The sequence below is a fragment of the Myotis yumanensis genome, unplaced genomic scaffold (genome assembly GCF_028538775.1).
Source record: "Myotis yumanensis isolate MYYU_CA2020_CCGP unplaced genomic scaffold, mMyoYum1.0.hap1 SCAF_16, whole genome shotgun sequence".
Taxonomy (NCBI): domain Eukaryota; kingdom Metazoa; phylum Chordata; class Mammalia; order Chiroptera; family Vespertilionidae; genus Myotis; species Myotis yumanensis.
Window position 1 is genome coordinate 21,202,329 of NW_027223767.1, and position 15,471 is coordinate 21,217,799.

Genomic DNA, 15,471 nt, shown 5'->3' on the forward strand with positions numbered 1-15,471 from the left:
TATCAGGTAATCAAAGAGAAGCTAAGGTTGAAGCCTGCAACAGGGTCAGAGGTCCGGGGAAAGCTAGAGACTAAATCAGACCTCAACATGCAACAGCAGGAAGAAGAGGAGAAAGCGCGGCTCCTCATCGGTTTAAGTGCGGGCAACAAGAACCCTGGCAAGAAGTCCATTTTTGGCAGGCGCAAGTGATCCGGCAATTCAAGAATGGCTGCAATACAGGATCTGACTCTGGCTCAGGCCCCAGAGACTTGTGGGGTGGGAGGCACTTCCCTTTATCCACCAGGACTTGTTGGGGTAGGAGCCCACGGTACTGCAGAGAAAGGCACTACTCTTTAGCAGCCGACCTGTTCTCTGCAGAGTATGGTGGATAATAATGCTGAGTTCTACCTCACACTGATCAGCAGGCTGAGGGCCAGAGAGGCATCAAGAGAACAAGACCAAGGGAATGGCCCCAGGACTAGGATCTGGTTCCGTTGGGGTCAGCTGAAAGGGTGGGGGACAGTTCTGATCAAGTGTGATAAATTTTTATAAATAGACATATATAAATACATATATATATATATATTTCTCTAAGTGTAACTGCTCTCCCCATGTCAGAAAGTTGGGGGGCAGAGGGCTGATCTGTCCCTCATTCCACTGCCTTGTATAAAAGAGGTATTCGTGTTATGGGGGGAATCAGCCCCTCCCCCAATTTGTGCCAGGCTCACTTGGGGAGATAGGAGCCAGGGCTGGCCATAGGTCCCCCTGGGGTATGCCCTGGAGAATGGTAAGAAAATGATTTAAAGAGAAAAAATATATTTTAAATTTGATGCTATTTTTTTATGTGTGTGTTGCGTGCATGGGTTCAACCTGTATGTATCCTTCCCTCCCCATCAACCTAAGACACATCTCTAGCTGCCACTCTTATGAGAGATTGGCTTCTTCCCTCCTGCCTAATAATGTATCACAGATATTTCCCATCCCAGCTCTGGTGTGATACTGGCCCTATGCTGATAGTTCTCTGCACATTTTAGTTCTGGTTATAAACCTTTTCTTAACCAGGGATGATAGGATTTGAGGATAAAGGCGAGGTTTGGTTGTATCATTTGCATCTCTAGTTATGAACAGCAAGTAAGAGGCAGGGCTCATGTGTAATGCAGCATCGGGGGGAGGAACTGCTTATGTAACTGGGACAGCAGATTTAGTCAAAGGAGGAAGAGGCAGAGGCTGGGAATGGGAACAGTGAACTGTCGGCAGGGGCAACATGCCCAGGTGGCTCTTTCTAATAAGGTAGGCTGTGGGCTCTGGCAGCCTGTTTAGGGGAGGTGAAGGAAACCTGGGCTTGAGGCTGATGTGGAGCATGTTAGTGATGCCCACTGTGGGGGTGGGGAGGCTATACTGTGAAAGTATACCTCCATACTGGGAGGTGCAGGCTAAATCTTTGATGCCTCATGGGGAAAATGTCCAAATACTGCTTTCCTAGAGGATGTGAATTATAGTCAGGAAATCTAGACCTTCCTTGGTCCAAAGCAATAGTAGTAGTGGCGATTTTGCCTAGTCTCAAAAAAATATCTCTCGGGTTGAGATTAGAGAGAGCACCTGCTGAGATGGGCAGAACCTGTAATGCCTGAGGGGCAGAAGGTTTAGAGTGGCTCCCTTGGTTCTCAGCAGGGTAGCAACATCCAGGGCCCCTGGGTCCGAGGCTGGAAGAGCCTCTGGTCAGGTGTGGGGACCACCAGGTCAGGCCTGGAAGAACTGTGGGGACTACGGGGGCATCTGTGCCAGCATCAGGAGCCAGCTTCACTGCTAGTAGAGAAGCCTCTGTCTGAGTGGCCAGTGCCTCAGTTCATCAACCTCTTTCTGCCGGAGTTTCCCATTAGGCCCCTTAGGGAGCATCAACAGCTAAAGGTAGGTCAATGGAATCACTGGAAGGGGTCTCAGTCTTGGTGAGAAATTTAGAAATAACCAGAGTCTCAATTTCCCTGTTCTCCATTTTTCTGTACAGGTTTTAGGCCTTGTGGCTAAAGGCTCCTTTGGAACTGTCTTCAAGGTGCTAGACTGTGGCCAGAAAGCAATATTTGCAGTGAAGGTAGGGACCTAGATATTCTTCCACATTATTTTCTAGTCCCTGCCTCCAGTTTTGGTTCCAGAAAGATTGGGAGGAATAAACAGTTCAATAGCACTATTCCCCTCTAGGAGTCATCATTTCTATCCTCTTATAGGTGGTGCCCAAGGTCAAGGTCCTCCAGAAGGACATCCTGAGGCAGTGCAAAGAGGAGGTTAGCATCCAGGTATGCACAGAGCCCTGGGAAGGATCCTAGGAAGAACTAAGGTGGAGAAAGCACCTCTCTTGTCCAACTGTCCTGGTTTTCCTGGTTCTGCCCCTCCCTTGGCTTCAACCAAGTAGATCCTGGGAAAAGTAGCTATCAGCAGAGTTAGTCTAAGTCCTTTTTTTGTTTGTGGTTGGGAACTGGTTCCCACTCATTTTCTGAAGCCAATATAAGCCTGGCATGGACATTATCAGAGAAGGAAAACTATAAGCCAATCTCACTCATGAAAGTAGATACAAAAATTATAAATAAAATAATAAGCAATACATAAGAATGAAAATAGATCACAACCAAGTTGTATTTGTTCTAGGAATATGAGATTGGGTTAACACTTAAAAAAAAATCAATGTAGGAACTAATGCTTCCAGTCAAGATGGAGTAGAGGGACTGGATTTACCCTCACCCATGAAACAACCACAAAAAAGAAACCACTTAATAGAAAATGAAGAAAGGAGCTCACAGGCACTTCACAAAAGCAGACATCCAAGTGACCTGTATGTATGTATGTATATATACACATACACACACACGAAAAGGTGCTTAACATCCTTAGTCACCAGGGAACTGCAAGTTCAAACCAGAATAAGATATCCCTACATTCCTACCAGAATAACTAAAATAAAGGCACTGGAGAGAGAAAAGAATTATGTAATATTTTTATACTATGTAGAAAAAAAAAATTTAGGATTTTCATCAAGGTTATTAACTATAATTCTTGATTTTTAGTGGAATCATCAGTGTTTATTGTTTTGCTTATTTAAATTTTTAAATTTGTTTTAAATAAAATATAGCTCTTTTAATAAAAAATTTTTCATTTTAAAAAATGCAAAAAGAGAAGCTTAATGACACTTGATATAATAACTTATTTTGAGTTTCATTTTAATTTTAAGAAGCTTAAAATGAATTACTGATTAACTTAAAATTTTATGTCAAATATATCTTGCAAAAAACTTTATGACAATGGTTTTCTATTATGATTTGAAATGTTAAAGAAAAACTACACGAGCACATGCAAACATACAATTAATCTGTTAGCATATACAGAATTGGAATGTCAAATCATTCAACACTGAGTCATTAGTATGTAAGTACTTAAAACTAAAATATCTGCTAACATGGTTTGGTGATAAAATACACAAATAAGTCTATTAGACAGAAACAACTAAACAAACTTTAAAATGAAGATTATGATGAGTTTGACAAATGTTAGGTGACAATTTAGCAGTAAGGGATGGCACTTATGTGAGCAAGCAGGATGAATGAACATATACTTTAAAGTTTTAGGTGACATTCAGCTTTTACTACAAAAGGGGACGCATTCCCCCCATTAGAGGCATTGACACACTGTACACTGTACCTGGCACATCCTGGGGGAGCTCAGATGCCACCTTCTTCTTCTTTTTTTTTTTTTCTTGTAGAAGCTTTTATTTCAATGACCAAAAAATTGCAGTAAATAGAATCTATACTGATTGACTGACATTAGACATGCACCTCTACATGAAACTGCTGTTAGTTTTTGACAGGCCTAAATCTTTACAACTTATTTAGGCCCATCTTTGAATTTCTTTGATCCTGATATACAGGATAAGTTAAATTCTTCCTCATGGCACTTTAGTAATGAGAATTATGTTCACTGGCTAGATTCCTTTATAACTAAAGGCCTCTAGATACTCAGGCTGCCTGTACTACCTACCTCGAGACCATACTTTATATAGATACTTAAGTAAATCACAGTATAAGGAAGGGAGATAATTTAGAAAGCTGAATTATATTATATGAATATTCTATAGATTTTTCCCCAGCACTGATGGTCAAAACACTAGTTAAGTACCAAATAACTCTTCCCCCATCACCACCCTTTCTCAGACACCAAGATGTGTATCAATGTCCCTAGGCATCTGAAATGAATCCACAAATGACAGATTTTATCCATGTGGTCCCACTATCAAATTACAAAAAGCAGTTCCACTATCCAAATTATACAAAGCAGTTAATGGGACGTTCAGAAGCCACCTTCTTCTTTACCATGTTACTGCTATCATGGGTTTCTGAGACACCGCACGGTGTCTTTAGAGGGACTAGTTTCTTCTGAAGAAGCATTTGTTGTGTTGTCACCAAGATTTGCTGACACAGTTACCTTTATCCCCAACTTCTGTTGGCATACAGTAAAATGCATAGTCAAATCTTTCTCCTCCCTACCTCCCTCTCAATCCTCCTCCCCCTCTTCCTCCTTGTGCTGGGTAGGGGCCTCCCTCTACGCAGGGGCAGCAGCTTCCTCCAGCATTGCTGCCCCTCCTGGGCAAGCTCAGCCTCATCTTAGGCGTCACCTCAGCCTGTGGTGCCAGGGAAATCTCTCCAGCATGTCCCAGTGTGTTTCTTAGTATTATGCTGGTTCCTGGATTACCAGGCAGACATTGACCTCTTGGTTGCCTTGATCTTCAGTTATCCTGTTCTTCCCTAATTTCCTGTTTTCTTTGTCCCTAGCGACAGATTGACCATCCTTTTGTACACGGTTTGGGAGACAGCTGGCAGGGAAAACGGCACCTCTTCATTAGTGAGTGGTCTCTCTCCTCATTCCCAAGGTCCCTCTACCATTCTCCCCACCTGAGATTACCCATCCCTTTGGCTTGTTCTGCCTTTGTTCTGTTCCCTTTCTCACAGCACTTCTCTCCCGAAGGGAGAGGGAACATATAGCATGTGGCATCAGGTTGGGCAGGAGGCCTATAATGCCTTGCCCAGCACAGAAGCCCTCAGATAATGCCTAGACTTTTGGTACTTTGCAGTGTGCAGCTACTGTAGCACAGATCTGTACTCCCTGTGGTCTGCTGTTGGCTGCTTTACTGAGGCTTCCATCCGCCTCTTTGCTGCTGAACTGGTCCTGGTGCTGTGTAAGTGAAACGGGAGTGGTAATGGAAATGAGGGAAGAATTAATCGAATGGGGGCCAAAAAAAAAAAAAAGAATTCATATTAATGCTAGAGATCAAAGAACAGGGATAGGGATGGGGTGGGACTACCAGGGAAACTGGAAAGGACAGGAGCGCTTCAGCACACCCCCTGCTTGCTGTCATCCACAGGCTATCTCCATGACTTGGGCATCATCCATCGGGATGTGAAGGTAGAGTTAAGTGCTTTTTTTCTTTGTCTGAGGAGGTGCCTTAGTAAGTTCCACAGGTCCAAGAAGGCATGGGGGAGCTGAGAACAACTCACCTTGGGACCCTCGTGGGTGCTAAGGATTTGGGCAGGGACCTTCCATGTACAGACCTGAATGTTGAGTAGGGCATCTTCTTCAGCTGGGGGGTTATACACGATGAAAGAGGGTTGAAATGAGTAAGATGAATAATACTTTCTCACCTGTGATTTTTCAGATGGAGAATATCCTCCTGGATAAACGAGGTAAAATCTTTTTCTTTTCCTAGCCCTGGAATGCGAGGTACTTCAAGTTTGGGAATGCGCCAGGGCTGATGAGGGATGGAACAGAGTGGTGCTGTTGCATTATCTTTTATATAGGTCATCTGAAACTGACAGACTTTGGTCTGTCCCGCCACCTGCCCCAAGGAGCTCGAGCCTATACTATTTGTGGCACTCTTCAATACATGGGTAAGAAAAAGGCCAAAGCAGGTGGGTAAGAATTGGGCAAGAGGATAGGCAACAGATGTCAATGACAAGTATCTTTCAAATCTGTAGCCCCAGAGGTCCTGAGAGGAGGGCCCTACAACCATGCTGCTGATTGGTGGTCCCTGGGTGTTTTGCTTTTCTCTCTGGCAACAGGAGAGGTGAGAGAATGGTAGTGATGCTGGGCAGAAAAGAGAGGAGTTTTGTCTTGTGGTGGGAAGAAGGAAGACCTTAGGAAACCTTGCCTTTTTCTTACTAAGAAATGACACCCTCCCACCCCTCAACTTAGTTCCCAGTGGCTGCAGAGAGAGATCACGTGGCCATGCTGGCAAGTGTGACCCACTTTGACTCTGAGATCCCAGCTTCTCTTAACCAGGGGCTCTCACTTCTACTCCATGAGGTAAGGATGAGCACTACTTTCCTTTTTCATTACCAAACTAACTATTCACTCTCTCCTTTCCCTATCATTGAAGTGGTGTTCCCCCATTCTTGTGATTATTTGGGGGGGAGGTGGTGGCAGATGGCCGACTTCAACTTCATCAAGTACTGTGTGTCACTACTTGCCCTCTAACCAGCATTTCAAATTTCATTCCTGAGTTCCTGGTCCTCCAAATATCCTAGCCATCCATAACATACAGGTCACTTCTGAGAGAGTGGGCCAGTGCTGCTTTCTTACCAATACAGCTCCTTTATTCCTGCGTTTGCCCCCAAATTAGCCTATCTTCCTCTTTTACAAGTCCTTTCCTCTTAAGGGTTCTTTTTTCTGCCCTCCACAGCTCCATGAACTTCTTTTTCCCTTTCCAGCTTCTCTGTTAACAGCCCCTTTCCCATCCCGGTCCCTATTCCTTGTTGCTCTGTTTCCCTTCAGCTCTTATGCCAGAATCCCCTCCAGCGTCTACATCATTTGCATCGATTCCAGGTCCACCCTTTCTTTCGGGGTGTGGCCTTTGACCCAGAGCTCCTACAGAAACAGCCCGTGAACTTTGTCATGGAGACTCAAGCTACCCAGCCTAGTCCATCAGAGTCCATGCTGTTCAAGGACTTTGACTGTAACCTGGAGTCCTATCTGGTCTACCCTGGACTTGCTTGAGCCCCCTCTACTATAGACTGGGCCCCATCTGGAAACCTGAGCATCTCCTCCATTGCCAACTCAGTATGACCACCTCGATGACCCAGTTTGTTTTTACTTTGTAGCCTCTTATTGTTCTTCTAGGCCAAAAATGTCAAACATGCGGCTGGGCCGTGAGTGTGACATGCTTGTTCTAGGCCAGCGGTCGCCAACCTTTCAGACCTCATGGACCACCAGTGGTCCGTGGACCACCAGTTGGCGACTGCTGTTCTAGGCATTGTACCTGAGTTCAAATCTTGGGCATTCTGTTATTGGCAGCCACGACTGACCTAGCTCTTCCCCTATTATACAACACACCTCTCAATTCAACATCTCAGATCAAAGTGTTGACTTTTTCCTCTGCTTTATTTCTCTAGTGCTCATACCCTGAAGCTTTAAGCCAGAGGCTTATTTCACTTCCCCCCCCCTCCTTGTTTTTGAATCACGTTTCTTTCCTTGAGCAATAACAACACTTGATGATTTTCCAAGGTGCTATTTATGTGTTTAACAAGCTTGTTAGAAGCAGTATGAATATTTTTCAGAGGTCTCAAAAGCTGGCATTTCAACCTGCAGGTATACACCTAAAGCATATGATTCTGGGGGCCAAAGCCAGTCTATAATAAGTTTTAAAAAAATTTTTTGAAGTGAATTATAACAGCCAAATGTGAGGAAGAGAATAAATAGGGACTGAAACATGGGTGGGGTAAATGTCTTGAGAGGTAATTGAAATAGCTTTACAAACTTCTTCCAAATCAAAACCCCTTTGAAAGACATTAGGATTCTTATATCGATCATTGTCCTACACATCCCAGGATTCAGTTCTAATGGGCAAACCAAGGGATTAAGAGGCATGACATCAACCTTAAAATTTTTTATTTTTATTTTTGTTAATCCTCACCTGAGGATATTTTTCCATTGATTTTTAGAGAGTGGTAGGGAGGGGAGAAATACAGAGGGAGAGAAACATCGATTGGCTGCCTCCCGCACGTGCCCAGACCAGGGCCGGGATCCAGCCCCCAACCCAGGCGATGGAACACATGATCCTTCAATCCTCAGGCTGATGCTCTTATCTACTGAGCCCAACCGGCTAGGGCTCAACCTTAAAATTTAAGAACCTTTTCCCTTAGTGAGAAAAGTCATCTGGACCTTAAATTTGTATCTATTTCTGGCCTATATTCTTTAAATTTTTCTTTAACTTCTCTAAAGCTTCATTTTTATTATTCTTCAATTATATCTGATCTCTTTTTCCAAACCAAAAAGAGTCTGGCAAGTATTCTGTGTACTTCTTTTAATTCTGTCCCTGGATTATGCCAGATTTTCCCTGTACATTGCTAGTATTTTATTGGCCTCTTTAGAATTGCTTTTTCTGGGTTGCACTTTGGCAATTCCTATCAAATCCCTATGAAAGTTAATTGCTATAGAAACTGTAAAGGGTATTTATGACTATAATTCATAATGTTCTTTTTAAAGATGCATAGGATAAATTTTCTCTGAATCCAGTTGTGCTTTTCCTGAATTGCTGTTTGGTTTTACCTTAAAGAAGCTAAATATTCTACTGACTGTATTTTTCTCTTCATATTGATGCTAAACTACTTAGAGCCAATTGGTGGCTGCTTCCATCCAGCAAGTGTTTAGGACTTCATTTTATGTATATTGTAAGCTAGCCACATTCTTGGTTTCCTTTATTTTCCTATGTTTTAATTTTTTTATCTTACTATATTATCTGCATCTTTGTAAGCCTTTTGGGAATGAGGTTGGCATATAAATAAATAAAAGAATGTATCTAATCTTTTTTATTATTTCATTTATTCCTCTTAGATACTTTTTAGCTTTTAAAAAAACATTTATTATTGATTTCAGAGAGGAACGGGGAGGGAGAGAGAGATAGAAACATCACTTATGAGAGAGAATTGTTCATCACTGCCTCCTGCATGCCCCACACTGAGGATCAAGCCCACAACTCTGGCATATGCCCTGACTGGGAATCGAACCATAACCTTCTAGTTCATAGGTTGATGTTCAACCACTGAGTCACGCCAACTGGGCTGCCTGCACTTTTTACGCTTTTATTTACATTTAAGTTGCAGTGACCAGATTATACATTGGATAAAAACCATGAATACTGCCTGGCCAGTGTGGCTCAGTGGATTAAGTGTCACCCCATGCACCAAGAGGTCATCGGTTCCATTCCTGGTCAGGGCACATACTTGGGTTGTAGCCTCACTCCCCAGTAGCGGGTATGCAATAGGCAGCCGATTGATGATGTTTCTATCTCTCTCCCTCTCCGTCTATTTAAAATCAATAAAAACATATTAAAAAAACAACAACCCCTGAATACTAGAAATAGGAATAATGATTTCTAAAATAGTAGTTAACAGTATTGGAATTTAGACCTGGTTCCTGGATCCACCAATACTATCTCGGTGTCTTTACAGAAGTCATTGTAACCTCTCTGGATTTTAGTTTCCTATGTATGAAATAACTGGTTTATAGCCACTAGTTTTTGGGTTTTTTTAAAATCCTCACCCAAGGATATGCTGAGAGAGAGAGAGAAAGGAACAGAAATACCGATGTGAGAGAGAAACATTGAATGAACTGGCAATGTTTTGGTGCACAGGACGGCACTCACCCAACTGAGCCACTCCCGCTGGGCTAGCCACTGGTTCTTAATTGTGGGGGATGGGTTTCAGATATCTCTGATGCTTTTTCAAAGGGCAGATTATTTTATGAAACTATGTGTCTGGCCCAGTGTTAATTAATGTTCAGGTCACCCAACATCATATAGCTTCTCTGGTCATGAAGTATATTGGGTTAAAGTCTTTAGCACATGGTTAACATAATGTCACTAGGTCCCTTTCCTAGGTCATGTTAGATTGCTTAGAGACTATGATTATATAAGTGTAGTTTGAATAATTTCTTACCAAGTAAGGATATTATCATCATACTCTTTTCTTTTTTTTTTTTTTTTAATATATTTTATTGATTTTTTACAGAGAGGAAGGGAGAGAGATAGAGAGCTAGAAACATCAATGAGAGAGATACATCGATCAGCTGCCTCCTGCACATCTCCCACTGGGGATGTGCCCGCAACCCAGGTACATGCCCTTGACCGGAATCGAACCCGGGACCCCTCAGTCTGCAGGCCGACGCTCTATCCACTGAGCCAAACCGGTTTCGGCCATCATACTCTTTTCAATCGGTGCACTACAACAGTGATTTTCAGGGTAGTGTGGAGGGGATGACAGAAAATCAAAGTTTCAGACAGAATAATCTGAAAAGAGCATTGTGCCATGCACCCTAGTTTTGATATGTTCATCCCCGGAAGACATTCTTTCCATCACCCTCTCCTATCACTCAGAATCACTGACCTATAAATGTAATACCTTTATTTATTTATATTAAATTCACTTACATTTTAAAAAATATACAACCTGAAATGACCTTTTAAGTTTAACGCTATGCTTTGATTTTTCATTACCTAGAAGAAAACAGATACACCTGTAAATATGGATATTTTACCCTGTACTCCCTTCTTTTTTTTTTAAATTCTCACCTGAGGATATGCTTGTTTTTTTATTGATTTTGAGAGAGAGAGAGAGAGAGAGAGAGAGAAGAGAAGAGAAGAGAAGAGAAAAGAAAAACATTGATTGGTTGCCCGTCGTACATGCCCTGATTGGGGATTGAACGAGCAGCCTTTTTGGTGTACAGGACAACACTCCAACCAATTGAGCCAGCCAGCCAGAGTTCCCTTCTGCCTTTTTTTTTTTTTTTTTTTAAATAATTTAAGATTAGCCTCAACACCAATCCTTATATTCCTGTTCTAGAAAAGTGTCTCTAAACTAAGTTACTTTATCATATATTGAACTGTTCATTTGTTTACTTGTTCATTGATTTTAAAAACTGGTAATCTCAATTTCTTGGTTACCTCTTTTTTTAAAATCCTCATTTGAGGATATGTTTTATTGATTTTAGAGAGAGAGGAAGGGGGAGAGAGAGCAACATTGATCAGTTGTCTCCCCTTACACACCCCGACCGGGGATGGAACCCAAAACGTAGGTATGTACCCTGATTAGGAATCAAACCAGAAAACATTTTGGTGTACAGGTCAATGCTCCAACCAACTGAGCCACCCAGCTGAGGCTCTTTGGTTACTTCTTAAAGTAGTTTTCAATGTAAAAATCTTGTCAAAGCTTTTAAAAAAATTAAATTAATGAAATAAAATAATACTCATTGTATTATTAACCTCTCGAATGTGCTGTATTATGTCTCTCCCTCAACTCACATGCTGAAGTCCTAATCCCCAGTACTTAAGAATGTGACTGCATTTGGAGATAGGGTCTTTAAAGATGTAATTAACTTAAAATGAGGTCATATGGTGAGCCCTAATCCAATATGATGGGTGTCCTTATAAAGAAGGGGAAATTAGGACACAGACACACAGAGGGAAGCCCATATGAAAATACTAGGAGACAGACATCTACAAGCCAATGAGAGAAGCCTCAGAAGAAACCAACCCTGCTGACACCTTGATCTCAGACTTTTAGCTTCTGGAATTATGAAAAAATAAATTTCTGTTGTTTAAGCCACCCAGTCTTTGGTACTTTATTATGGCAGCCCTAGCAAATTAGTACAGCCGCTATAAAGAGTTCTAATAGATTAATCAAGAATGATTTAAAAACAAAAACATACCTTCTTTCCTACAGGTTGGTTTTGCTTATATTCTGAGAACATGTTATTTCAGATTTCACTAGCCTCTCTCTGAGTTTTGTTGGTTTATAGAATTGTCACATTGCCTCCTTTGTTCAGTACTCCATCATAACAGTAGTAAGGCTAATAATTCCATGGTTTCATCCTTGAGTTCACTCAGAAGAACTGCCTGGTGGATATTTCTGAATTGCTGATTTGGGTTATGGAATTGGATTTTTACAAAATAAGTAATCTCTAATCCTAAAATTTAAAGAAGTACAATTGTTTTTAAATAGTTGGGTCCCTACAAAACTTAATTCCAAATACATTAAGGCTTTAAATGTGAACATCAAAACATTAAGAATCTCAGAAGAACATTTGGGAGACTAGACCTACAATCAGAGACTGGAGGAGATACCTAAACCAAGAAAGAAAATGAAAACACTATAAAAGAAAACGGAAAACATTTACGTAAAAAGTTGATGAATGAATCACTCAAGAAATCCAGATGCTCTGAAAGGAAAAACTTCCTGACCACATAAGTTTGATCTTTGTATGGCTCAAGATTGCATTTATAAAGCCAATGGACAGCCTAGCTGGTGTGGCTCAGCACTGAGCATCGACCCAGGAACCAAGAGGTCACTGATTTGATTCCTTGTCAGGGCACATGCCCAGGTTGCGGGCTCAATCCCCAGCAAGGGCTGTGCAGAAGGTAGCTGACTGATGTTGATGTTGATGTTTTTCTCTCATTGATGTTTCTATCTCTATCCCTCTCCCTTCCTCTCTTTCTAAAAATCAATAAAAACATTTTAAAAAATTAATAAAGCCAATGGACAAAAAAATAGATCTTAAAAAATAAAATGTGATGACAGTTAATGTCTATAACACAGCCCGGCCACAGTGGGTCAGTGGTTGAGCATTGACCTATGAATCAGGAAATCACATTTCCATTCCTGGTCAGGGCATATACCCGAGTTGCAGGCTTGATCCCTGAGGCAGCAGAGCAATGATTCTTTGTCATCATTGATGTTTCTATCTCTCTCCCATCCTCTCTGAAATCAATAAAGATATATATATTTTTTTAATGTCTATAAACAGAGAACTCTTACAAATCAGAAAACTTTTTTTTTTTAAGGGCAAGGAATATGAAGTGACAAGTCAATCAGATCTATATCAGTTGACTTAGAGGCTCTATACAAGACATTGATAAAGAAATGCATAAGTGTAAGAAATTATGTCAAATTTTTGTAAAGAACTCAATGCCTTCTTTCCCAACCTTGTGTGTATATGTGTGTGTGTATGAGAGAGAGAAAGAACATGAAAAAGAATGGAAGCAAGAGAGGAGCAATGCAAGTGGAAAGAGAACAGAAAAAATAGAAAGGCACTAGCTCTCAATCCCAGAGACCCCAGTCTGCATATCAGTTAATTTTGTGGATAAAATAAATGTTGCCGAAACCGGTTTGGCTCAGTGGATAGAGCGTCGGCCTGCGGATTGAAAGGTCCCAGGTTCGATTCCGGTCAAGGGCATGTACTTGGGTTGCGGGCACATCCCTAGTAGGAGATGTGCAGGAGGCAGCTGATCAATGTTTCTAACTCTCTATCTCTCTCCCTTCCTCTCTGTAAAAAAATCAATAAAATATATTAAAAAAAAATAAAATAAATGTGTGTGTGTGTCGCCCAGCTGGTGTGGCTGAGTGGTTGAGCATCAACCTATGAACCAGAAGGTGGTGGTTCGATTCCCAGTCAGGGCACATGCCCAGGTTGTGGGCTCAATCTCCAGTATGGGGCATGCAGGAGGCAGCTGATCAATGATTCTCATTGTTGATGTTTCTAGCTCTTTCTCCCTCTCCCTCTCTCTCTGAAATCAATAAAAAAATATTTTAAAAAAATGTATGTGTATGTAAATGAAACACGTGTGCATATATGTTTATAAAAGTGTACACACTTTGGTTACTTCGGGCAGGGGAGCTTTGCCTTTAGTACATCCTTGCATTTTATTGTTTCATTTGCTGTAACAAGTATCTATTTTTATAATTAAAAAAACAGCAAATTAGCCGAAACCGGTTTGGCTCAGTGGATAGAGCGTCGGCCTGCGGACTGAAGAGTCCCAGGTTCGATTCCGGTCAAGGGCATGTGCCTGGGTTGCGGGCACATCCCCAGTGGGAGATGTGCAGGAGGCAGCTGGTCAATGTTTCTCTCTCATCGATGTTTCTAGCTCTCTATCTCTCTCCCTTCCTCTCTGTAAAAAATCAATAAAAAATATAAAATAAATAAATAAATAAAAATAAAAAACAGCAAATTAAAAAAAAATTATTATACACCGAGAAACGAATTCTGTTTATGTTACCTATTTACAATGGTATTTTCCCTCTCACATCTACCCCTCCATATCCCTAATTTGCTGCTGGAAACACCATATCCTTTTGGCTGTACACCTGGCATCAGACATACCAACTGCAACAAGGGCTAAGCATTCCTATTCACGCATTTAAAAAAATAATTTTAAATATTTATTATTGACTAGAGGCCTGATGCACAAAATTTGTGCAAGAGTAGGCCTTTGCAGCTGCGGCTGCCTGGATCCCTCCCTTGCAGCCGCCAGTGGCGGCTGCCTCGTCCAGAAGGACATCCGGTCTAATTAGCATATTACACTTTTATTATAGACTAGAGGCCCAGTGCATGAAATTCATGCATGGGTAGGGTCCCTAGCGGCTGCTGGCTGTCAGCTGAGGCCTCCCTTCCCCAGCTGCCAGCTGCTGGCCAGGGCCTTCTTTCATTCCATGCCGTCCCCTGGTAGTCAGCACACGTCATAGCGAGCGATTGAACTCCCAGTTGAACTCTTGAGGGGACACTTTGCATATTAGGCTTTTATATATATATAGATTATTTTAGAGAGGAAGGAAGGTGAATAGAGAGATAGAAACACTGATTAGCTGCCTCCCACGTGCCCCCTATTGGGGATCGATCCTGAAACCTGGGCATGTGCCCTGACCAGGAATCAAACTGGTGACCTCTTGGTTCATGGGTCAATGCTCAACCACTGAACCACACTGGCAGGGTCCATTGATTTTTTTTTTTTTTAGAGAGTGCAAGGGTGGGGGAGAGAGAGAAATATCAATGTGGGAGACACACATTGATTGGTTGCCTCCTGCACCCTGACCAGGGCCGGGGATTGAGCCTGCAACTGAGGTATATGTGCTCTTACCCAGAATCAAACCTGAGACCCATCAGTCTCTGGGCTGACGCTCTAACCACTGAGCGACCGGCTAGGGCTGTTGACTCTTTTTAAACCAGAAGTACATACCAATATACCTTGGGATTCCTTCTACTGAGTCTTGTAGATGTTTCTCTCTCATCGATGTTTCTAGCTCTCTATCCCTCTTCCTTCTTCTCTGTAAAAAATCAATAAAATATATTAAAAAAAAAAAAGAAACAGGTGAAATTAATTTTTAAAAAATATACTTTATTGATTTTTTTTAGAGAGGAAGGGAGAGGGATAGAGAGTTAGAAACATCGATCAGCTGCCTCCTGCACACACCCCACTGGGTATGTGCCTGCAACCAAGGTACATGCCCTTGACCAGAATTGAACCTGGGACCCTTGAGTCCGCAGGCCAACGCTCTATCCGCTGAGCCAAACCAGTTAGGGCAGGTGAAATTAATTTTAATGTATTTTATTTAAACCAATATAGCTAAAATATTTCAACATATAATCAATATTTAGAAAGTATTTTACATTCTTTTTTAATATAAAGTC

The 15,471-nt window shown here is 41.7% G+C and overlaps 2 protein-coding genes across 3 annotated transcripts in view; both read left to right on the plus strand.

The window, feature by feature from the left end:
• The window catches only part of BLTP2 (bridge-like lipid transfer protein family member 2), a 29,998-nt gene extending 29,184 nt beyond the window's left edge, over positions 1 to 814 (plus strand). The window contains exon 39 of the mRNA XM_070394479.1: positions 7 to 814. Coding sequence (XP_070250580.1) covers positions 7 to 189 — 183 coding nt within the window. The 3' untranslated portion in view covers positions 190 to 814. The remainder of the gene's footprint in view (positions 1 to 6) is intronic.
• Positions 815 to 889: 75 nt separating this feature from the next.
• RSKR (ribosomal protein S6 kinase related) lies at positions 890 to 9,916 on the plus strand. Of its 2 annotated transcripts, XM_070394481.1 has the most exons (12): positions 890 to 1,269; positions 1,648 to 1,887; positions 1,985 to 2,068; positions 2,202 to 2,270; positions 4,794 to 4,863; positions 5,093 to 5,197; positions 5,384 to 5,424; positions 5,675 to 5,702; positions 5,817 to 5,906; positions 5,994 to 6,082; positions 6,211 to 6,321; positions 6,790 to 9,916. In XM_070394481.1, exons 1-12 carry the CDS (start codon positions 1,213 to 1,215, stop codon positions 7,009 to 7,011), a joined length of 1,206 nt encoding a protein of 401 aa, XP_070250582.1. In that variant the 5' UTR covers positions 890 to 1,212; the 3' UTR covers positions 7,012 to 9,916. The 2 variants fall into 2 exon arrangements, with proteins under 2 accessions (XP_070250582.1, XP_070250583.1); XM_070394482.1 differs by lacking the exon at positions 1,648 to 1,887 and having other exon boundaries at positions 6,790 to 9,914.
• Positions 9,917 to 15,471: the final 5,555 nt, after the last annotated feature.

Bases quoted from the DNA above. Each gene is read 5' to 3' on its own strand.
- RSKR (XM_070394481.1), top strand. From the start codon at position 1,213: ATGGGAACAGTGAACTGTCGGCAGGGGCAACATGCCCAGGTGGCTCTT. The intron at 1,270-1,647 runs GTAGGCTGTGGG...CTTGGTTCTCAG, and splicing joins AGGTGGCTCTTTCTAATAAG to CAGGGTAGCAACATCCAGGG. The intron at 1,888-1,984 runs GTAGGTCAATGG...TTTTCTGTACAG, and splicing joins GGGAGCATCAACAGCTAAAG to GTTTTAGGCCTTGTGGCTAA.